Raw genomic sequence first — 25,134 nt, 5'->3', positions numbered from 1 at the left:
TAACTTTATTCTACTAGAGGTCATATTTTCACTCCAAATGTTCTTCACAGCAACAGTCAGTGGATTCCCAAAGATCTGTGGACTTTAGGGGAGTCAATAAAGGTCCTGAAATTGTATTCAAAATTTGGTGTGGTTTTGGTGGACTATGAAAACGGTCAATTATGGAAAAAATAGTAAGACCTCTTCTTTCAGGGGAAAAGGTAACATCATTGAGGAATTTTTGAATAATCAAAGAATAACTGCGCAAGATTATGGGCTAAATTTATCCCTATCCTATCTAATAATAGACAAACATGGTAATTAACTGTAACTTTGCTACCCTTCCCAATGGCTAATCAGGGTGATGTGCAAATTAACTGCCAGCAAAGATGGCGGCTGGCAGCCAGGCAGCTGAAGCGAACAGGAAGCTTGCTTGCTCCAGTGATGGAGGAAGCCAAGGTTCCCCGCCTGCTGCTGCCGGCCTCTGAGCTGCACTCTAAGAAACAATGTTGCAATTATAGAAGCTAAACAAACCCAGAAACCTGCTTTCAGCCGTCAGAGCTGGAGCAAGCAGGACCACAACAATGTTGCAATTATAGAAGCCAAACAAACCCTAGATTCCTGCTTTCAGCAGCCGAGGTCTCAGAGCTGGAGCCGAGGCTCAGAGCTAAAGCCAGCTCTCAGTTCCAGTGACAGCCATAGAAGGTAAATAAATCCCAGAATTAAAAAAAAAAAAGGAGAGGTTGGGAGCTTCAGTCACCCGACAGCCTGAAAACGGCCCTCAGTCCCTTACCCAGACTGGCCAGGCACCCCAGTGGGGACCCCCACTCTGAAGGGGGTGTGACCAGCTGCAAACAGCCATCAGCCCCTCATCCAGGCTGGCCAGGCACCCAAGCAGGACCCCCACCCTGATCCGGGACACCCTTCAGGGCAAACCAGCTGGCCCCCACCCGTGCACCAGGTCTCTATCCTATATAGTAAAAGGGTAATATACAAACTGACCCTAACAGCAGAAGGACTGGGAATGACTGGTCACTATGACACACACTGACCACCAGGGGGCAGATGCTCAATGCAGGAGCTGCCCTCTGGTGGTCAGGGCGCTCTCACTTGGGAGGAGCTCTGCTCAGCCACAAGCAAGGCTGATGGCTGCCAGTACAGCGGTGATGGTGGGAGCCTCTCCTGCCTCCTCAGCAGCGCTAAGGATGTCCGACTGCAGTTTAGGCCTGCTCCCTGCTGGCAAGTGGACATCCCCCGAGGGCTCCTGGGCTGCCAGAGGGATGTCTGATTGCCATCTTATGCCCAATCCCCCATGGAGGGGGCCTAAGCCAGCAGGTGGTCATCCCGTAAGGGGTCCCAGACTGCGAGAGGGTACAGGCCGGGCTGAGAGGCCCCCCCCCTCCCCCCTGAGTGCACAAATTTTTGTGCACCGAGCCTCTAGTTTAAGGGAAAGGAGGGGGGTTATAAGTTATTTCATACAAGGATTTTTAGTGTTTAAATAAACATGTGCTATCTATATCGTTTAAAGTACAGTGTATAGCAGTTATCAAAATTACTGTATAATACTAAGGAACATGATGGTCAGGTATGAGTAATTACAAGCTCACTAGCAGAGTATATTGTAATTCCTCTTTTTTCTCTCTCTGGTAGCACTAGGGTTCTTATCCTTATGTAACAGAAACTCATTTGGTATAGTTCATTAAGAGAGATTAAGAAAACCAGACCTTCAAATAAAAGCACAAACACTTTTATTTTAACAGTAGTGTTTTGTTACAATTTAGTGAAACAACAAATAAATACATTCATTGACCACAGCTATACTTTTACAACCAGTTTGAAACTGATCATATAGCTGAGAAACACTGTTAAACAATAAAAAGGCAGCTATGCATAAAAAAGCTACTAGCTATAAATTACATCTTTAATAAAAACTACAACCAGCTATAGTGAGTGGTAAGAGTTTCAAAATTAATGGCCACCCAAATGAAATGATAAAAACAAGTACTGCTAATCACTGTAGAATTACACACTTAAGCAATGAAATGCATTGTTCTAATTAATGAACCAAGAGGAAGGTTTGAAATTGTCATCATGTGCTTCAGTGCAGGATGAACAAGGAATCGGTAGCCCTTTGATTTTATAAACAACTCCTTTCAAGACCAAACTTAAAGTGCTCCTAGTGCTTTGGAATTTTCAAGCAAAAATTGGGCCAGAAGCTTATATTTCTTTGTCTTTGGTGATGTATTGTGGGAGATGTGTATAAAGAGACAAAGGCAAGAATTTAGGTACCCTAGTCAGTCATAAGAATATATTTATAAATCTCAAATTTGGAGGAACCAACTAAAGCAATTGAAAGAACCAAGTTACAGTATTTTATCTAAAATACTTTTTTAAAAAAGTAATCTTTGCTTATCTGGTCAAATAGAAACATTATCTAGGGAAGCCTTCCTAGAAAAAAATGTCCTATATTTGAATCCCAAGGGTTAACACAAATCTTGTCATACAGCTTCAGATAATTAAATACCTAACATTATTAGGAAAATTAATAGTTGGCTTTCTGAAAAGAAATCTAATAACTGAAGTTGTAATCACAATATACTGAGCTGCATACTCTATTGTCATGTAAATACCAAGGTTAACTTCTGTAATATACATTTTAAAATAATTTGGTTACAATAAGAGAACTTATGAACCTAAAGTAGCATAACTATAGGTTTATGCTTCTGATTGAATTCAAAGTCATCTTGTATGATAAAAAGAATAAATTTATTTGGCTGTGTACCAGCCTCCCAAAAGACCGAAAGCATTAAAAATTTCATTTATTCCTTGGGGGTTTCATGTACTGTTATACTTTTGTGAAGTTACTGCATCCATTATTAAAAAGTTGAAAGGTATTTTAAGCGAGAGTAGAAATAAAACATAACTTTCAAATAAAATTAAGAGACAGAAAAGGACAGTTGTCTTATTAGTTCCAGTTCTGAAGAAACAGATCAGCAGACAATTGTATAAAGTTAGGTGTCTTAAAGTATGCTGTGACAGCTTCCCAATGTTGCCTGTTCCCTTGGCATCTTGAGGTATGCAGCAATCCTTCTCTTAATATAAACACTGGTAGAAAGTGCATTTTAAAATTCTCTATTACCTTAGCCTACCATATATTTTTTTAGATTTGGGATAGGACATTCAAGACAGTTTTAATATAATTCAAAAAGTATTCCAATGTTGCTAACCACTGGTTTTATACTTACCTAGTTAGTACCTTCATATCAGTTTGCTTATTTATATAGTGTTGGAATTAAATTTAATTTGGCTTTGCCCATATAAGATATAAAAATGTGAAAACTAAAGGAGGACTTATGTCTTACAAAGTATTGCACTTGAGTTCACTGCAATGATGTATCATGATTAAATTTACCTGAGGACAATCCTGCTTTTCTGGTAAAACCAGGTAAAATCTTGTTTCAGCTAAATCAAATGCTTTTGCAAATGTATTCATGTTTTAAGTTAGAATTGTATATTTCATGAATAACTCTTAAATGCATCTGTAAACTTGTTTAGTCCCAAGAGATTTCTACCAAAATACCCCTATGCAAAAACCACTATTGCTTTCTTGAAGAGTCATGCTTAACCTACTACATGTATCTTAATCAGACAAAATAATCACTTGACTACTTCTACTCAAAGTAGCCACATAATTTTCACTGGTGTACTTTCTTCTTGAAGAAATAACTGTGGCTTTCTAAAGAACACTGCTGGTCATCACTGTAAAGGTTTACTACTATCATTAAAAAAAAAAAAAGATTGTTTGAATAATTGAAGTTGGTATTTTATGATCATGCTTAAAAGAACTATCTTCAATGATTACATATTTTTTAGTATATTTAAAAAAAGAATAATACATTTTTATGCTTTAGTTCTGTGCACTTTTCACACTGTAAAATTTTTATTGGGTAAAAATTCCATATAGAGTACACCATGTAATACACGGATGTTTATTTTAATAGGAAAATTGCCTCTTAATTTGGTGTACAATATAATATCGCAGGGTGAACACTGGAGTATGACTTTGAGGACTGCAGTGTACTCTTCAGAACAAAGATAAAAGTGCAAATATGCAAATATGCTTTTGATGTTCCACAGTCAAGTTGTTTGGAGACCATCAAGGGCCTTAAGATCTAATCTCTCTTTTCTCCCACTCCAAATGTTCCATTTAACTTCACTGTACTATGAAGAGGTCAAAGTAATAGCTGTGTCCTCTGCTGAACACAGCCACATTTCCAGGCGTTGTTTTCAGTTGCAAAAGATAATGGAATGTTTATGTAGATGGCATTTAAATGCATTGAATACACACATTCATGAAAAACAACTGAAGAATCACAACTTGGTAATGCTGTCAGTTTTGTGGTGTTACATATAAGCTATGGTGATTGTTCAAATCGAAATTACTACAAGTGAAGAGCAAAGGAGCAGTATCTGTCATAGGTCCGTTCAGGTGGGGAGAGACGGTGTAGCTGTTGCTGCCACACCCTGCCATGGTGCCATACCAGCCCAACCCTTGTGAATTTGATAAACTGCAACAACAAAGAAAGCCACAGGACTGTGATCAGTATATAAGTCACACTGGCATTTTTAGTTTTCAATGAATTTTATAACATATTGAAATAACATAATGACTTTCTATAAAATTTAATGATTTTTACCTAATATCCTTGATTGTATATAATATATTACAAAATAATGAATAAATACCACTCAGAACTAGAACCTGATTAACAGATAATAATAATAGTACATATTATGTACTAGGTTCTATTCTAAGACATTTGGCATACACATGTAGAATTATGTATATATGCACACATACATGAAGATTACTATAAATGAGTATGTGTGCATATATACATAATTCTACATGTGTATGCCAAATGTCTTAGAATAGAACCTAGTACATAATATGTACTATTATTATTATTATTAAACCATTTTTTAGCCTGTTTTTCATCTGTAAAATAGGAATAATAGAATCTATAGGGCTGTTATGAAGATTACTATAAATGAAACAGCCCTATAGATTCTATTATTCCTATTTTACAGATGAAAAACAGGCTAAAAAATGGGTTAAGTTACAGATGAAAAACAGGATAAAAAACAGATGAAGTGAGGATCATAAAAAATGCTCTAGCAAGCTAAAAGCATTATATCGGTGTGTATTGAGGCTTTCATTTTGCCCTGATACACAGGTGAATGGTTTGGATTTGCAATGATTTTGGAATTAAAGAGGTCACAAATGATTTCCCTGCCATCTAAGGTTCCCAAGAGTTTTATCTAGGGTTTCACTGTGGATTTTGAATAGCACTAGTATATAGATAAGGAAATACATATGTATATACATATATATATATATATATATATATATATATTTTTTCACTATAACAGTATTTCTTTCCTGCTCACCAATGCCCACCAGCTTTGAACCAATAAAGGATCCTGAAATGAACTGGTACTATTTTACCCCAAAGGCTTAGAGTTCAATGATAGTTCTTTATAGTACAGGTCCCACCATGGATTTAACATCTGCTACTCTAAGCTTCAATATCAAATGATTTTATTTATTGATTTGTAACACCAAATCACCTACTACACATTTGGGTTAAAGCTTAGATTTGCTCCTTTAAATCTATTTTAGTACTAATTCAGTACATCTACCTTCCTTCTCTTGAACTTCCCAGTCTTGGCAGGTCATCATCACTATCATATCGTCTTGGATTGTCAAAAAAATAAGCTCTGGGACTATAACCGTGACTATTTATCATGCCAGCAGGTGCCTGTGAAAAAAGTATTAGATAACATATGAAGATTTACTTTTCAATTAAGACAGGAGGCTAGAATCTATAATGCTTTTTAGTCTTAAACTTTGCTAAACATAGACAGACAATCAATATAAATGTTCCATTATTTTTAAAAGTAAGGAGAACAGGCATTAGGGAATATTATGATATCTTACCAAATTCTGGTTTAATCTCTGTGCCCGGAAAAATAGTACCACCGACCATGCTGGCACATGTTCCCACAGAAAGAGGACCATTCCAAATACAATATACTCTTCTCCATTTACATCTTGCATATGAGCCTGTAAATAGAGTATGGCAGAGCAATATTGAAATCTGGTTTATGTATAATCGGTCACTCTCCACAATTAACTTGCTTCAGGTAGAGTAAGTTAAAATATATTAACTACAAGCACATAAAACTCTGAATTAATTTTCTATAATTTGTGGTTTCTCATGTAATCATATTTATCCTTTAAAGAATATAAAAATGCATTAATGCTACATAGAAGAAAAAGCTATCAACTTTTTCAATTTATCGATTTATGAAAATATTTTTAATACATGGATAATATGGAGTGATCTCATTTTCAGTCCCCATAGTTGGAAGAGAGTTACAAAATAGACTACCGGTTCCAGCTGCTCCATAGGCAAATAGCACATACCCGGAGTTAAAACTTAGAGAATGTAACATGTACATTGCTCAGCTCTTCTGTTACTTAAAAATATGCTTTTGGGCCTAATCTCCATGTTAAATTTGTTTCTATTCTACTAGATGTAGGGAGAGATAAGGGGGAAGGGGAGTGAAGAGAATCTGTTACATGTGTAAATTCCTTCTCTGTATAAAGGTAACTGATATTCTGCCCTGGCTGGGCAGCTCAGTTTGTTAGAGCATTGTCCCAAAACACCAAGGGTTCGATCCCTGGTCAGGGCACATGCAAGAAGCAACCAATGAATGCATAAATAAGTGGAACAACAAATCAATGTTTCTCTTTTTCTCTCCCTCTCTAAAATCAATAAATTTAAATTTTTTTTTAAAAAAGGTAACTGAATTCTGATATAAGGGGATTCTAGAATTCCTTAAATTCAGTACAAATTTAAATTAATATAAATAGAGATGACATATAGTATGTCAAAAAGCACTTTAAGGAAGGAGCTGGAGAACACTGGGAGTTTAAATATGCATAGCTAGAGTACTGTGAATTAGTATAGCAAACACCCAGGCAACCAAGGAACTATGAATGATCTTCCATTACCAAGACTGATTTGCCAATGATACATCTGGTCAGAGGTTAATTTCCAAAATATATAAAGAACTTACACAGCTCAACAACAGGAAGACAAACAATCCTATTTTTAAAAACGGACAAAGGATTGGAATAACTTCTCCAAAGAGGACATAGCCAACAGACACATGAAAAAATACTCAAAGTCAATAATTATCAAAGTCAATAATCGAACCAGGAGGTCATGGTTCGATTAGATCATGACTTAAACATCTAAAAATAAACAAAATATTTAGGTTATATGTAGTGCTTGGGTAAAAGAGAATTAAGTTTATCCTAACAAATTAAATACCAGTTTTCCCTAGCCAATGACAGGCAATTAATTTATCTAGAGATATTTAAATACTATCCTTTTCTAAAAAAATTAGCAAAATAGGGTTATGATCAATAGATTTATGGCACTATTAGTATTTTTTACAAAAGAAAGGAAAACACTCCTTTGGGAGACGTTCTCTCTGAAGAGTAATTTCAAGTGCCATATGTAAATGAGGATTTTTATTGAAACAGTAATAAAAATAAAAACTCCCAGCAAACAAGAGACCTGGCCTAAAATGGCTTCACAGGGGAGTTTTAACAAACATTCAAAGAAGAACTAACACCTATCCTCCTCAAACTATTCTAAAAAAATCCAAGAAAAGGGAAGACTTCTAGGTTCTTTTTATGAGGCCGAGATTATCCTAATTCCAAACCAGAAAAGACACTACAAAGGAAGAAAATTATAGGCCAATATCTCTGATGATCATAGATGCTAAAATCCTCAACAAAATATTAGCAAACTGGATTCAGCAATACATTAAAAAGATCATATATTATGATCAAGTGGGATTTATTCTGGGGATTCAAGGTTGGTACAATATTCTTAAATCAATAAATGTGATACATCACATAAACAGATTGAAAGACAAAAACCATGTGATCATATCGATAGATGCAGAAAAAGCATTTCATAAAATCTAGCACCCATTTTTGATAAAAACTTTCAGCAAAGTGGGAATAGAGGGGATCATACTTCAACATAATAAAGGCCATATGACAAACCTACAGCCAACATCATAATCAACGGGAAAAAACTAAAAGCATTTCCCTTAAGATGAGCAACAAGACAGGAATGTCTGTTTTCACCACTCTAATTCAACATAGTACTACAAGTCCTAGCCACAGCAATCAGACGAGAAGAAGAAATAAAAGGCATACAAATTGGAAAGGAGGTAATAAAACTGTCATTGTTCGCAGATGACATTAACATTGCACATAGAAAACCCTGAAGACTCCACCAAAAACCTACTAAATATCATAAATGAACTCTGCAAAGTAGCAGGAATCAAAATTAATATTAAAAAATTGGTGGCATTTTTATAAACCAATAATGAACTATCAGAAAGAGAAACGAAGAAAAAAATCTATTACAACAACAAAAAAAATAAGGTACTTGGGAATAAATTTAACCAAGGAGGTAAAAGACCTGTACTTGGAAAACTACAGGACATTGAAGAAAGAAATTAAGATACAAATAAATGGAAGCATAGTCCGTGTTCATGGATGAAAGAACTAACATCATTAAAATGTCCATACTACCCAAAGCAATCTATACATTCAACACAATTCCTATTAAAATACCAATGGCATGTTTCACAGATCTAGAACAAATATTCCAAAAATGTATATGAAACCAAAAGAGACCTAGAATAGCCTCAGTAATCTTGAGAAAGAATAAAGTTGGAGGTAACACAATACCTGATATCAAACTATACTACAAGGCCATTGTAATAATAATAAAAAAAGCCTGGTACTGGCATAAGAACAGGCATATAGATCAATGGAAAAGAACAGAGCCCAGAAATAAACCCATACCTTTATGGTCAATTAATATTTGACAAAGAAGGCAAGAACAAACAATGGTAAACACAGTTTTTTCAATAAATGGTGTTGGGAAAATGGGACAGGGACATAGAAAAAATGAAACAAGATCACCAACTTACACCATACATAAGAATAAACTCAAAATGGATAAAAGACTTAAATGTAAGTCACAAACCATAAAAATCTTAGAAGAATACATAGTCAGTAAAACTCAGACATCTCTCATAGCAATATTTTTGCTGATATATCTTCTAGGGGATGGGAAACTAAGGAGAAAATAAACAAATGGGACTACATCAAAAGCTTCTGCACAGCAAAAGAAACCATCAACAAAATGAAAACAGAACCCACTATATGGGAGAACATATTTGCCAATGATACACCTGGTCAGAGGTTAATTTCCAAAATATATAAAGAACTTATACTGCTCAACAACAGGAAGACAAACAATCCTATTTTAAAAACGGGCAAAGGACTGGAATAGACACTTCTCCAAAGAGGACATAGCCAACAGACACATGAAAAAATGCTCAAAGTCAATAATTATCAGAGAGATGCAAATTAAAACCACAATGAGATATCACTTCACACCTGTCAGAATGGCTATCATCAACAAATCAACAAACAACAAGTGCTGGAGAGGATGTGGAGAAAAGGGAATCCTTGTGTACTGTTTGTGGGAATGCAGGCTGGTGCAGTGACTGTGGAAAACAGTACGGAATTTCTTCAAAAGATTAAAAATGGAAGTGCCTTTTGACCCAGTGATTCCATTTCTGGGAATATATCCTTAGAATCCCAAAACACCAATTCAAAAATATATATGTACCCCTATATTTATTGCAGTGTTATTTATAATAGCCAAGACCTGGAAATAGCCTAAGTGCCCTCAGTAGATGAGTGGATAAAAAAGCTATGATACATTTACACAATGGAATACTATGCTGCATGGATGAACCTGGAGAATATTATACTAAGTGAAATAAGCCAGTAGAGAAAGACAAATACCATATGATCTCACATGGAACAGACTGACAACTGTCAGAGGGTGGGGCAGGGAAGACTGGATGAAAGAAGGTGAAGGGATTAGCCAAAGAACATATATGCATAACCCATAGACACAGACAACAGTGTAGTGATGGCCAGAGGGAAGGGGTATGTGGGATAGGTGGAGGTAAGCATGGTAGGGGGAATGGGGAATCAGTATATCAACAAAAAAAAGGAAGTTAAAAAAATAGCCCAAGCAGTGTGTCTCAGTGGTTGAGGATCGACCTATGAACCAGGAGGTCATGGTTCGATTCCACATCAGGGCACATGCCCGGGTTGCGGGCTTGATCGCCAGTAGTGGGTGTGCAGGAGGCAGTTGATCAATGATTCTCTCCCATTATTGATGTTTCTCTCTCTCCCTTCCTCTCTGATATCAATAAAAAAATATATATATTTACAAAAACATATATTAAAAAAAACCCAGTTTTAAGTATTTTAGATAGAAGCTAGAGATTTCATAAAAGTATTTATAAGTCAAACACTTAAAATATTCTCCTATTAAGGCTAATTCCATTATCATATTGTTAGATTGGCAATACATGGTAGATACTTACCTTATCTGAAAGATTATACCAGCCATAATTAAATGGACTTTCTAATGTATCCTGAGATAGGGTGATCACCACCAAATTATAACATGCTCTTGAGGAGTACAGAAGAATGACTACAGAGCTTACGACAACAGTCTGGCACAGAGACATACCCTAAAAGAAATAAAAATCATCATCACAATACTCTGCACATTTGTCATGACAAGGTACTCATCCACCTGCTCAGCTTAATCACTTCTTGCAATGCACTCCTAGAAAACACTGAATGAACACCTGTTGAAACAACTATTATTCGCTTTACAATTCCTATTCTTAGAACCACATGTGTTTAATCTACCCTGTTAATACAAATAAGCTCTTTGCCAGCTTGTCCAATGGCACATGGAGAAAGACTTGTTCTGCTAGTTACCTCACTCCCTTAATAATGATTAAGTAGTAGGCAAAAGATCTGAGCTATGATTGACATTAATCAGAGAGGTAGTTAATCATGAGAAAAGAATGGGAAATAGAAGCATTAATTCATTTGATACACTTAATTTCCAATAAGATACAAACAAAATATAAATACAGCTCCTATGCTATTTGCTTCATTCTATTAGATTATATTAGTTGAGTTAATCCCCACTGATACCGTTATGTTGAAGATAAAATGATGTAGGCACTAAAAAATGCACTTTAAAATCCATAATACTAAAACTTTTCACTGATTCCTCAAATATAGAAGGCCCTTATAACTTAGTGGTTCTCAAATGGAGTGTGCATATTGAAAGGGGTGTGGTATCCACCATTGAATGATTCGTAAGCAGGAGTTTGTATTTCAATACAGTTGGTTTATTTTGTAATCCTATTTATCTTATGCATTAAAAATATTATTCTGAAAAGTGACACAATTGCCAAAGAGATCCACTGCAAAAAACAACAACACCTAATATACTGTTTTGATTGTCACAATGATTAAGGGGCAATGATGGCATTTAGCGCCGAAGGACCATGGATGCTACATGACTTGAAATTTGTAGGAAAGTTCTCCACATTAGAGAATTCTTCTCTGACTTTCATACTTTCCAATGTCCTTCTCGACATTCATGAAGATGAAAAGCCTGTTTATAATGATCTAACCCCAAACCGAATTCTGTTATACATATAAACAAAGTTTATGTTTGTATAATTTAAATAGATGCCAACATTTCAAGAAACACATATATCATGTAAATTAAGGAAAATTTGTGTTTTGTTCAGAACTTTGTCAAAAATGGTCAAATATTTCAGAAAATTATGAAACTGCAGCAGTACTGCTTGTGTTACATAAGACACCAATGCAACACACCTGTAACAGTTTGCATTTGTAGTGGTCCATGCACAGCTTCTATGCATATATATAAGCATCTGAGTACTTACTACACTATGCCCCCAAATTTTCATATTGAAATATTTGTTAATTACTTATATTTCCTCTTTCTATTACAATTATGGTAATTACATTGAATTTTTGAAGTTATGTGTGTAGGTAGGTTAAACAATCTTAATTTCAGGATAGAAACAGGATATTAAAAATGTGATTAGAGCTCTGGGTGGTTTGGCTCAATGGATAGAGCGTTGACCTGGGGACTAAAGGGTCCCGGGTTCGATTCTAGCCAAGGGCACATGCATGAAGAAGGCAGCAGATCAATGATTCTCTCTCATCATTGATGTTTCTATCTCTCTCCCTTCCTCTCTGAAATCAATAAAAACGTATATTTTAAAAATGTGATTAGAAGATTTGGTAGGATTGCACTGGGTTTGGTAGGATTGAGAACCATTATTATAAATGACTTCCTTATAAGAACATTACATTTTAGAGGTATATAAGAAGAAAGAGAACTAAAAGATGAAAGATATCTTAAAAGATGTTGGGATAGTAACTGAGTACCTTCTCTAAGCTAACCCACTACCATACCAAAAAGTATGTGTGAAAAGAAATAAAACCCTAGCAATATTATATTTTTTACAAATAAAGGCTAAAATTTTTTGCAATGTACATTTTATTTTTGTGAATCCCCAAAAAAAGTTGTAATAAAAGAGCTAACCTAAAACCAATCCAGATCTAAATTTTAAAGTACTATATTATTAAAGAAAAGTTAGCAAGAAAAGTTAGAATGTTCTAAGCATTACCATTCTTAAAATAACCATAAATACATTTACATAGTCAGTGCTTTAAGAAATAGAAAGACATCTTATAATATGGAGAGAGTCTGCTTATACATGTAAATGCTATAAAATTTTTTTAAAAAGATTGTGAGAAAGAGCAAAGAATCAGTAATACCAAAGCAATTAATAAAGAAAATTGCAGCCAAATTACATACATATAACAATGAAAGCAGCTTATTGATTTAGAAAACAAAGTAAGATTCTTCCTGCAAAATACAGAATTACAAAACAAAAAATAAGGACCACATGGAAAGTGTTGTAAAAAGTTAAAGAAAACCTTCCTAAATGAACAGTCATAACAAACAATTCTATTCAGGAGCAATCCTCAAAAAATAATTCTCCCTTCTTCCATCTCTGACATTTATACACTATTTTTTTAAAAAAAAAAATTCCATACTTGACAAATAAAGAAGAGTTATACCTCACTCTAGTGCACATACCATTAACAGTTCAGTATGCATATCATTAACTAGAGTTCAATATTTGTTTACAGGTGTCTTTAAAATGCGGAATAGACAGAAACCTCAACTGACCATTTGAGTTTTGACAAATGTGTGCACCTGTATAACCCAAATCTCTACCAAAATAGAGAACATTACATTTCACAAAGTTTCCATATACCCCTCCCCCCAACTATTTTGTTTTTACCATAAAATAGTTTTGCCTACTGTAGAACTTCTTATAACTGAACTTATAAAATATGAACTATTTGATAGGTTTCATTCATTTAGCATAACATTTTGAAATTCATCCATGTTGTTGGATGTGTCAGTAGTTAGGTCTTTGTATTGCCGAGGTGGATAGCTAGGTCTTTGTACCAGTACTGCTGGTTTGCTCAAGAGTTTCATAGCGTTAGCACTGCAAGTCCCACATCCCAGAAAACTTCTCAGTCCGGGGCAAACCAGCACAGCTAGTTCCACTAACTCTATTGTATAATTATGTGAGTTTGTTTATATGACAGTTCATTTATTCATTTTTATGTTGATGGACAATTTATATGAACATTCTTATACAAATCTTTTTGTGGACATATGCTTTCACTAAAAAAAACCAAAAAAACCCCCCAAAAAAAACAACAACAAAAAAAACCCCTAAGAGTGAAATTGCTGGGTCATATGGTAGGTATAAATTCAGCTGTATAAGAAACTACCAGATCTTTCCCCAAATGGATGTCCAATTTAACACTTCCAACAAAGTATTAGAGTTCCAGTTGCTCCACACCTTAGCATTTGGGGTTGTCAATCTTTTTATTTTTAGCCATGCTGGTGGATGTGTAGTATATCATTTTGATTTTAATCTGCATTTCCTTGATGACTAATGATATTGTGCTTATTGACCATTTTTCTATATTCTTTGTGAAGAACGTTTTCATAGCTTCCACCACTTCTAAATTGTTTATTTATTTATTGTTGAGTTGTATTTTGAAATTTTCCTTGTAACTCACATGGAAATACAACAAGAATGGGTACTGTGGTTTTAAAAGAATTTTTTCCAAAAACTTTTAAAAATCTTAATTTGATATTGAACTATTTTACATATTAATCATCCTTTAGTCTAAAAGAAAAATTTTTCATATTTAAGAATTTATTATTACTTAGGAATATGGAGTTATTGTTTAGTGGATACAGAGTTTCAGTATGGGATGATGAAAATGTTCTGGAGATGGACATTGGGATTGGTTGCACAACAATGTGAATGTACTTAATGCCACTGAAATGAACACTTAAAATAGTTAAAGTGGTAAATTTTATGTTTTGTATATTTTAGCACAATAAAAGTATATCTTTCTCAACACACAGGATCCCTGTTTATTTCTAAGATGCTGAGAAAGATGAAAGTATTAGAATTCTCTGACTCAACAAAGAGTCTCCCTCAAAGGAACTGGGTGAAATTGTTTTCTTGTTTTCTCAAATAAAATGTCATAAAAACTATTTTTGGTCTTGTCTGGATAGCTCAGTTGGTTAGAGATTCATCCTGTTCTTGAGGGTTTGATTCCCTGTCAGGGCACATACTTAGGTTGAGGTTCAATCCCCCGTCAAGCAGTGTGTAGGAGGCAACCAATTGATGTTTCTTTCTCATATAGATGTCTCTCTCTCTCTCTCTCTCTCTCTCTCTCTCTCTCTCTCTCTTTCTCTCTCTCAATGAGTGAAAGCATATCCTCAAGTGAGGATTAAAAAACGAACAATCTTTCAATAGATTTTATAAATGTAAATAATTTGCCTTATTGTGTCTTCTGCAACAAAACATTTTTGAGTAGCATTATAGTCCAAGCATTATTTGAAACTAATTATTCAGAATATAAAGCAAAAGGAATTGAAATTTTAAATGCAGGTGTGCTGATAACTTTAAATACCAAAAACTATTTTTATAACTTTCCATGGTGGAAATTAAAAAGCCATTCAAGCATTTCACAGGCTATTATTATACTGCATTGACTGGTAAAGTACCCATAATAGCTGAGAGACCAGGAAAGCCTTATGTGGTTGACATTACTGAACAAATGCCTGCTAGATGTAAAGTCCATAAAAGAAATTATGGCATTGCCAATTTCCAGTAATACAGACATTTACTGATTTAAAAATTTAACTGAAAACATAAATGAATCTGATGTAGCAGTACTAATTTTGTTTGTATTCACTGGTGTCAGTACCAACTAATCATTCAAGAAGATACTCTTTTATGTGAATGCCTGAGAAATACAAGCGGTATATCCAAGGTTTTGAAAATTCCTCTGCTCATTTATCCTGGGCCAACTGTGTTAATATTTTCACTAATGGTACAAAAGCAATGGTGGGTAAAAGTTCTGGACCTAAGCACAAATCAGTTCTAATAATGTATATACAGGTAGATATAAAACCATACTGTATTGTATTCCTCACTACTATGCATTTCCAGTTAGAAAAGAAAGTCAGTTTCATTTTAGAATATACTTGATGTGAAAATATATTTTTAAAGTAAGTTTGTGTTCAATTATATAGTGTCCCCAAAATGTACACATATACACTGAATAATTATAAAGGCAGTGTTTATTAAAATGCATTTCATTTTAACAGCTATTAGTTATTAAAGTGTGTATACTTTTTTGGGGACACCATATATATAGGAAGGGGGGGAGAGAGAGAGAGAGAGCGAGAGAGAGATCGAGATCGGTTGCCTTCCATGTGTGCCGGGCCCTGGATCGAACCTGCAACCTGGGAATGTGCTGACCAGGAATTGAACCCACCACTTTTCTGGTGTACAGGATGACGCTCCAACCAGCTGAGAAACACCAGCTAGGGTGATGTAAAAATATTTATTGCCCTAGTCGGTTTGGCTCAGTGGATAGAGTGTCAGCTTGCAGACTGAAGGGTCCCGGGTTTGATTCCAGTCAAGGGCACATGCCTGGGTTGCGGGTGCATACAGGAGGCAGCCAATCAATGGTTCTCTCTTATCATTGATGTTTCTCTCTCTCCCTCTCCCTTCCTCTCAGAAATCAATAAAAATATCTTTAAAAATATTATTAAATATCGACCCTAGAGTGTGTTTATTTAATACTCTGTGATGAGATGAAATGTGCACTTAAAACAATTCTGCTACATATTGAAGTAAACTGGAAGAAAAGCACTTAGATGGTTGACTTACAAGCTGAACTAGCCACTGTTTTTCATGGAAGGATTTTCTTCATATATTTCAACCTAAACAACATATCACAACAGATTGAGCACAAGTGACATGAAAATCCAGCTGTCTTCTATCGCCAGACATTTAAGGGATTTGCAAACGTAAAACGTCCATCTTCTCACTAGTTTATTTTTGCTTTGGAAAAGAATTATTTTTCATAAAAACACGTTATTCATGTTAGCATATAATGGATTTATTATTGATATCCTAAATGAACAAATAAATATTTTTAGAATTTCTCAAACTTTAGTTCTAATAATGTATACACAGGTAGATTCAATCTGTGTAAACAAAAGTTCTTTGGGGTCCTCAATAATTCTTAGTAGTATACTGTGGTCTTGTGACCAAAAAGTTTGAGAATCACTGCTCTAGGGATTATAATATATATTCTAAACTTTTCAGTATAAGTAAGAGTTAATATTATGCCACTTGATATAAAATATAAGAACTCTGCAACCATATAGGTCCATTTAGCCCCATCCTTTATATTATAGTTGTTAAATATTATAGAGAATTATATGTCATATACGTATGTATGCCTCACATTGTTATAATTTTTGCTTTGTACAGTTATATTTTAAATAAATTAAGAAATTATATTTACCCACATATCAACTATTTCTTGTGTTCTTCCTTCCTTCCTGAAGAGCTGAAATTCAAGCTGCTTTACTTCCCTCCCATCTGTAGAATTTTCTGAGCATTTCTTGTAGTATAGGTCTGATGGTAACCAGCCCTCTTAGTTTTCTTTTATCAGAAGACATTATTTCTTCATCATTCTTTAAGAATATTTTCACTGAATATAGATTTCAGAGTTGACATTTTTCTTTCAGCATTTTAAAGATTTGTTTCCATGTCTTCTGGCCTCCATTATTTCTGATGAGAAATGAGTGATCATTTGAGTCAATGTTTCCTTATGTATGGGTCATTTTTTTTTTGCTCTCAAGATTTTCTTTTATTTTTGGTTTTAAGCACTTTGACTATCCAGGACCTAGGAGAGATTATCTTTATATTTATCCTGATTGGGGTTGTTGAGCTACATGAAAATGTACATTTCTGTCTTTCGTCAAAACTAAAAAATTTAGGTCATTATTCTTCAAATATTTTTTCCAACCTCACTTTACCCCTCCTTTTCTTTGGGTATTACAATTATACATGAGTAGGCCCTGAGACTCTGTTCATTATATTATCTTCTTCCCCCCACACCCTTCTCTGTTCAGATTGAATGATTTCTGCTGAGTTAAGTTCACTGACTCTTCTTTTATCTCCAATCTGCTGTTAAGCCCAAGTAGTGACTTTTCATTTTAAATAGTGTATTTTTAATTCTAGAATTTGTTTTTTTTTCCAATTTTCCTATCTCTTGAGATGTCCTATTTATTCATTTATCCAAGTATATTTTCCTTTACAGCCTTGAGCATATTATAAAACCTTTATCTGATATATCTAACATCTAGGTTATCTGGGCAAGATTGTTTCCAATAATTGCTTTTGAGTTTTGCTTTTTGTTCTTGTATATGAATTAATTTTTTTTGTTTCTTCAGATATCTAATAACATTGGACTATGTTCTGGACATTGTGAGTGACATGTTTTAGAAACATGGGTTTAGTTCTCTTTCTTAGAAAAGTATGGAGTATTGATTTTCCTCTCTCTCTCTCTCTCTTTTCGGCAAACAACTTGGCTAGACTCAAATCCCAGACTGTCTCCCAAGCATGGATAGCAGCTGAAATATCAGTTTAATTTCTTTATCCTTAACTGTGCTGCTTGGAGTCTGTCCTGCACATGTGGATTCAGGTTTCAGGTAAAAATTTGGCATAGTTTATAATCAGAATTTGGGGTTTGGGGTCTGGCTGTCTTCTTCCTGAGATTTCCCACTCACTTTCCATCTGTGGTAGTTACTTGAATTTTGTCTTCTGAATTCTTCAAGCAAGTAAAACAGCAGGTGGCTCTTCTGTTTTGGCTGCCCCATGGATGGGACCTTCCCTCAGCCTAGAAGCTGTAAAAAACAGGAAATTCACTCAGAGTCATCTCCTTCTTCTAAGTGGTTGCTCTCCAGTGCCTTCAGTGCTGTTATATTTTGTCCAGAATTTATGCTATCTGTGGAAGGTTGGTCCGATAGAAGCTATGCAGTCATTATTAGAAGCAGATCCCGGCACATATTTTTTGAAGCCATGTCACAAATGTTATTTCTATTTTGAAATAAAAATGCCGAACTAAGTATCAAAATAAGAAAACAAAGTACTAGTCTCAATTAGTAAATTTAAAAATATAGTTTGACAATTATATGGCCTACACAGTTTAAAAAATAGTTTCATGCTGCTAAAACACAATGACATTTGCACTCTGGCTCCTAGGGTCCTATCATTACGGAGTAGATGGCCATTACTGAGTGAACCTTCTGGACATGGAAAAACAAAAAAAAAAATTCTGCCCAGCTGGTGGGGTTCAGTGGCTGAGCACTGACCTATGAACCAGGAGGTTTGATTCTTAGTCAGGGCACATGCCCAGGTTGCAGGCTTGATCTCCAGTGGGGTCATGCACGAGGCAGCTGATCAATGATTCTCTCTCATCATTGATGTTTCTATCTTTCTCACCCCTTCCCTTCCTCTCTGAAACCAATATATTTTTTTTAAAAAAAAGGAAAAGAAAGAAAAAAGAAATTGAAAATGCCAAGTGGTCAAATAAAAGGGTCTCCAGTGGTTCTCAACCTGTGGGTTGCGACCCCTGAAAATACATCCTGCATAGCAGATATTTACATTACGATTCATAACAGTAGCAAAATTACAGTTATGAAGTAGCAACGAAAATAATTTTATGGTTGGGGGTCACCACAACATGAGGAACTGTATTAAAGGGTCGCGGCATTAGGAAGGTTGAAAACCACTGGTAGAGTATAAGGGGAAAGCTACTTGAACTTAGGTCATTATTCTTCAGATAAAAGTTACAAACCCAAGGTGTATAGGATTTTTCAAATAGGACCAGCAACAGAATAGGAAATAAGACTTGGGATATAAGAACTGGAGTAACACAGGCAACAAACTAAAGCAGTGCCACAGTTCAAGATGGATAAAGTAAATCTCAGTAACTCAAGAAAGAACACAATATTAGAAAAGTGGCAATCATACTTACTTCGCCACCACCATCCTCCCCAAATTCTGGTTAAGTCATATTTCAGGATGGTGAAAGAAAAGCATTAATAGTATTTTATCTTGTTTCTTAAATTATGGCCTATGTTACTATAAACAATTGCTTTAGTCTTACGGGATCTGCTGGTCTGCGTGAAAGATCAGAAATATAATTTAGCGGAATATTAATGTATCTCTGCAAGATGCTGTTGCTGCCTTTCATCTCAACAGATTAATTAATATGGATCAAGGGTTGAGTGAATGTAGGGCAGAAAGGTTTCTGTAGTAATTAAAACTGTTAGGAATTCAGGAGAAAGAGGGAGAGAATGCGTTATTTGCAAATGGCTGGCTGGGCTGGGAGACAAGCTGATTTTGAGCATCACACAATAATTACTTTACATTCTTATCCAGATATAAAATTGTACATGTCCCTGATCAGAGATATAAGCCTAAAAGCTTAATTTTTATCCCCACCTGTTTTGAGTGGTCTTTCATACAGATTCCCAACTTGCCATTATAAGAAACTAGAGGCCCAGTGCACAAATTCGTGCACGGGTGGGGCCCCTTGGTCTGGCCGGTGATTGAGGCCTATCAGGGAGCCAACCAGCTGGAGGGAAGGAACCCTGGGAGGTTGGCTGGCTGGACCCCAATTGAAGCCTATTGGGGGGACCGGCCAGCAGGAGGGAGGGACCTGGAGGTTGGTCAGTCTGTCGGGAGGGCCAGCCCGCTGGGGGCGGGGGGGGGGGGAAGGAGGCGTGGGAGGTTGGCCAGCCTGCAAAGGGGAGGGGCTATGGGAGGTTGGCCAGCCACAGGAGGTTGGCTGTGGGAGTGCACTGACCACCACGGGGCAGCTCTTGCATTGAACATCTGCCCCCTGGTGGTCAGTGTGCATCATAGCAACTGGTCAACTGGTCTTTCTGGTCACAACAGTTGCTTAGGCTTTTATATATATAGACTAAGAGCCCGAAGCACAAAATTTGTGTGTGGGGGTGTCCCTCAGCCCAGCCTGCACCCTCTCACAATCTGGGACCCCTCACTGCTAAATGCCCACCTGCTTGCTCCTTATCGCCTGCCTGCTCGCTCACCACTTGCCTCGCCGCTCCTTACCACCCACCTGCTTGCTCCTTACTACTTAGTTTGACGCTCCTTAGCACTGCAGCGGAGGTGGGAGAGGCTCCCGCCACTGCCACTGGCCAGCCATGAGCCCGGCTTCTGGCTGAGTGGTACTCCTGCTGTGGGAGTGCACTGACCACCAGAGGGCAGCTCCTGCATTGAGCATCTGCCCCCTCGTGGTCAATGAGCATCAGAGCAACCAGTCATTCTGGTCGTTCCGCCATAATGGTTGCTGGGCTTTTATTATATAGAGGCCCGGTGCACGAAATTCGTGCACAGGTAGGGTCCCTAGGCCTGGCTGGCAATCAGGGCTCATTGGGGCCTTCCAGCTGCCGGCCGGGGCTTTCCTTCGTTCCATGTCGCCCCCTAGTGGTCAGCACACGCCATAGCGAGCGGTTGAACTCCCCAGGGGACAATTTGCATATTAGTCTTTTATTATATAGGATAAGCATCTACCATCAGTGTAAACCTTTTGTGCTGATAAATTACTTTTCCATTAAAAAATAGATGTCTTGCCCTAGCCGGCTTGGCTCAGTGGATAGAGCGTCAGCCTGCACTGGGTCCCAGGTTCAATTCTGGCCAAGGGCACATGCCTGGGTTGTGGGCTCGATCCCCAGTAGGGGGTGTGCAGGAGGCAGCCGATCAATGATCCTCTCTCATCATTGATGTTTCTATCTCTCTCTCCTTGTCCCTTCCTCTCTGAAATCAATAAAGAAATATTTTTAAAAAAATAGATGTCTTGGGAGGGGGCGGGAATAGTGCTAATTAAAAAAAGATGTCTTCTATCTATATATATATAAAAGCATAATGTGCAAATTGACCAGATGGCGGAACGATTGGTTGGCTATGACGCACACTGACCACCAGTGGGGCAGATGCTCAACGCAGGAACTGCCCCTAGCCTGCAGGCCCCGATCACCTGATCAGGGCCTGCTAGGCAACCTCTCAGTCCCTCCCCCCAGCGGCAGGCTCCGATTGCCCGATGGGGAACTGGGAGCCAGGGGTGGGTAGCGGCGGGGGTGAGTGGTAGTGGACTCGGGTGGTGGGGCCAGCTGTCAGAAAAGATTGGCCCTGATTGCAGGCCAGGCCTAGGGACCCTACCCGTGCATGAATTACGTGTGCTGGGCCTCTAGTATTCTTATAAATATTCTTATTTTTTTTCTGAAATACATATGAATATCAGGATAAATATTTTTTTATCAGTATGCATTTTAATTTAAGTTATATTACAATTCCAATAAAAAGTAAATAAATTCAAAGGTACCAAGAAATCATACAAAGGAATGAAAGAAAACACCAATAAAAAACTAATGGGAGAAAAAGAGCAGCTCTAACAAATAATCATGTGTGTGTGTGTGTGTGTGTGTGTGTGTGTGTGTGTGTGTGTATTCTATTTGTTTACCCTATAAAGAGTTTGTAAAAAAACACCCAAACTCTATAATATTTTGTCTAAGTTAATGAGACACACTCGAAATGTTAACAATAGACAAAAAATACTGTCTATTATACCCATGCAAATAAAATAAAGATTATAATAATACAGTAGATTTTAGGACAAAAATACCTATAATTAAAAAGGCCATTATATAAGATCCACAATATTTGTTCCAAAAATTTCTAAGAAAAACTTAAATATTAGATGAAATGTTATGTGTCGGAGACATCAACCTTTATCATTGTCTGGGTGGAGCACTATATAAATAAGGTAGAATCAAGTAAAATTAAAATAAAATATTTAAAAGATAAATCCTGGTCTTCAGTGATTCTTAGTCTTTTTTTGGAACACTGTTCCTTTTGAGAATTTGATTATATATATAGAACTTCTCTCCAGATAAATTTTGCCAACAATTTCAGGTATTTAACAACTTCCTGAAGCTACATCACCATCCCCAAGTACACATTAAGATCATATTAGCTAGCCCAGCTGGGTGTGTGTCAACCAGGAACCAAGAGATCACTGGTTTGATTCCCAGGTCAGGGCACATGCCTGGGTTGCAGGCTTGATCCCCAGCAGCGGGTGTACAGGTGGTGGCAGATCAATGATTCTCTCTCTCCCTCTCCCTTCCTCTCTGAAATCAATAAAAATATATTTTTAAAAAAGAGATAATAGCTAACATTTATAAGCATTTTCCAAGTGCTAGGCATTATACTAAGCATTTTATATGCATTTTCATTTATTTTTCATAACAATGTTATAAGGTAGATACTACTCTTATCCTCATAACAACCTATGAGATTAACACTATCATTAGTTTCATTTTATAGATCAGGAGAGTGAAGCTACTTCTCTAATGTCATACAGCCAATAAAAAGGAGAGATGGGATTTACATCCTTATCTCTCTGATCCCAGGTTTCCAACTCTTAATCACTATAATACACAGTCTCTCAATAAGGTCTTTACAAATTAATTTAAAAAATTGATATACCTGAAAAAAGATATAAACATATCCAAAAATATATCCAATCCAACTTTGTATTTATATCACCCACACTGCAAAAGAGAATCTGAGTAGTTATAGATACACACACACACAAAAAATGAACATAGGAATGTGTGTATGCAGTAGGGAGTGAGGGAGGTGGTGATAAAAAATTGAGAAGGAACTAGAAGTAGAGTCAGAACCAAAAATGGATATCACAAGGTCATCTATGATTGATGAGCCACATAATTGCCACTGACCAACACAGTAACCAGAGAAAGGAAGGATTTAATCAATAATGTTTTACTTGGTACTGAATTGGAGGAAAAGATCTTTTCTGGGGAGCATTGTGTGGACAATATTCTCAGCAATATTATACAATAACTAGAGGCCCAGTGCATGAATTCATGCACAGGGCGGGGAGGTCCTTCAGCCTGGCCTGTGCCCTCTTGCAATCTGGGACCTCTCAGGGGATGTCTGACTGCCGGTTTAGGCCAGACCTGTGGGGATTGGGCCTAAACCAGCAATCAGACATCCCCTGAGGGATGTAGCAGTGTGCCAAGTGGCAGGCGGCCAGGGAGGAGCCGGGGCTGGCTGCCACGCTGCTTGTGCTCATCCCGGCCTGCTGTGCCTGCCACCACCACTCAGTAGCGCTGCTATGGAGTTAGGAGAGACTCCCGCCAGTGCAGTTGCACTCGCCAGCCATGAGCCTGGCTTCTGGCTGAGTGGCACACCCGCTGTGGGAGCGCACTGACCACCAGGGTGCAGCTCCTGTGTTGAGCGTCTGCCCCCGGTGGTCAGTGCACGTCATAGGGACTGGTTGACAGGTCATTCTAGTCGTTCAGTCGTAACAGTTGCTTAGGCTTTTATATATATATAGATGATTTTAAGATATTTTTTACAAGAAATTTCTTACATATTTCTTGATGTATGTTAAAGCATGGTATCAAAGTGTAGGTCGGAAAAGACAACTCTATTCAGGGTACAATGCAGCCTTAGTACAAAACTCTGCAATGATCTGGATTGGGCTGAGGATAAAATGTAGACTAGATAGGGAGGGAAATGGACATACCATACCTCCATTAGGTAACCTTTTTGGAAATTAAAGTTTTGAATTTAACAATTGAGGGTTTATTTTCTCTAACCAAAACCTGGAGGGCAGAAATCTCTACATTGTTTAGTATACCAGATTCATATGCATGGACAATCAAGTAGAGAGTAAAACTGATAACTTCTTATGGTAGTTAGAGGGCCTGAACAGGACAGATGCCTGAATTTTAGACTTCCCGCCAAAGTGAATTGAAGGAAGAATTTTATACAGAGATAATATCTAATTTACACTGATGTGTAAAATGTAATGTTTGAGACATGTTTGAAATCTAAACAGCAAATGCTCTTTGTTATTGTTAAATAAGAATATAAATAACAATATAACAAGATTATAGGGAGCTGCCAAAGCAGTACTTGAGAAAACATATTGCTCTAAATACCTTTATTAGTTTACAAAATAATATATTAAATATCTATGTCAGAACATAAACATGGTATAAAATAACCTTAAATATGTAAGAAAACAAAAAAATAAAAGAGCAGAAATAAGCTGTTCAAATTGCCAATAACTTATATTTAAAAAGCAAGTTAGAGTTGCTACTTTGAAAAAGGGAACGAAATCATATAGTTCTGTTCTAGTTGGTAAAATAATAAAGTAAAGATTTAAGAGAATTCAGATAGAGTGGTATTTCTCAATTTTATTTTGGAGATTAAGAAGCATTCCTAAAAAGGGGAAACATTAGATTTATGCCTTTAAAGTTAGGTGAGATAAGGACAAACAGGTAGAGAGCACTGGGAGGGGAAAAGGCATTCCTGAAACACAAAACAACCTAAGGATACAAACAGGAAAGTATACTATGTGACACTTACAAATAAGGTAGCTCAGATTTGCTTGAGATAAATTATGGAAAATCTCATTATTACTGAATATGTAGAAGGAAGGAATAAAATGAGAAAAACAGAAGACTCAAGTCTGAGCTTTAAGGAAATGCTCTTACGGATACCAAGAAACAGTATCAACGTGAAAAAAGAGATGGC

The 25,134-nt window shown here is 36.5% G+C and overlaps 1 protein-coding gene across 2 annotated transcripts in view; it reads right to left on the bottom strand.

The window, feature by feature from the left end:
* Window positions 1-1,710: 1,710 nt before the first annotated feature.
* The window catches only part of GPR137C (G protein-coupled receptor 137C), a 56,481-nt gene continuing 33,057 nt past the window's right edge, over window positions 1,711-25,134 (bottom strand). Inside the window, exons 4-7 of one of the 2 annotated variants that reach the window (XM_036307105.1) lie at window positions 10,549-10,698; window positions 5,981-6,106; window positions 5,683-5,801; window positions 1,711-4,547 (exon numbers count right to left, since the gene is read on the bottom strand). In XM_036307105.1, coding sequence (XP_036162998.1) covers window positions 4,370-4,547; window positions 5,683-5,801; window positions 5,981-6,106; window positions 10,549-10,698 — 573 coding nt within the window. In that variant the 3' untranslated portion in view covers window positions 1,711-4,369. The remainder of the gene's footprint in view (window positions 4,548-5,682; window positions 5,802-5,980; window positions 6,107-10,548; window positions 10,699-25,134) is intronic. The other variant, XM_036307114.1, reaches the window with a different exon arrangement.

Source organism: Myotis myotis, unplaced genomic scaffold (genome assembly GCF_014108235.1).
Source record: "Myotis myotis isolate mMyoMyo1 unplaced genomic scaffold, mMyoMyo1.p scaffold_m19_p_1, whole genome shotgun sequence".
Classification (NCBI taxonomy): domain Eukaryota; kingdom Metazoa; phylum Chordata; class Mammalia; order Chiroptera; family Vespertilionidae; genus Myotis; species Myotis myotis.
Note: the sequence above shows the minus strand (reverse complement) of the source record. Positions and strands in the feature narration are given on the sequence as shown.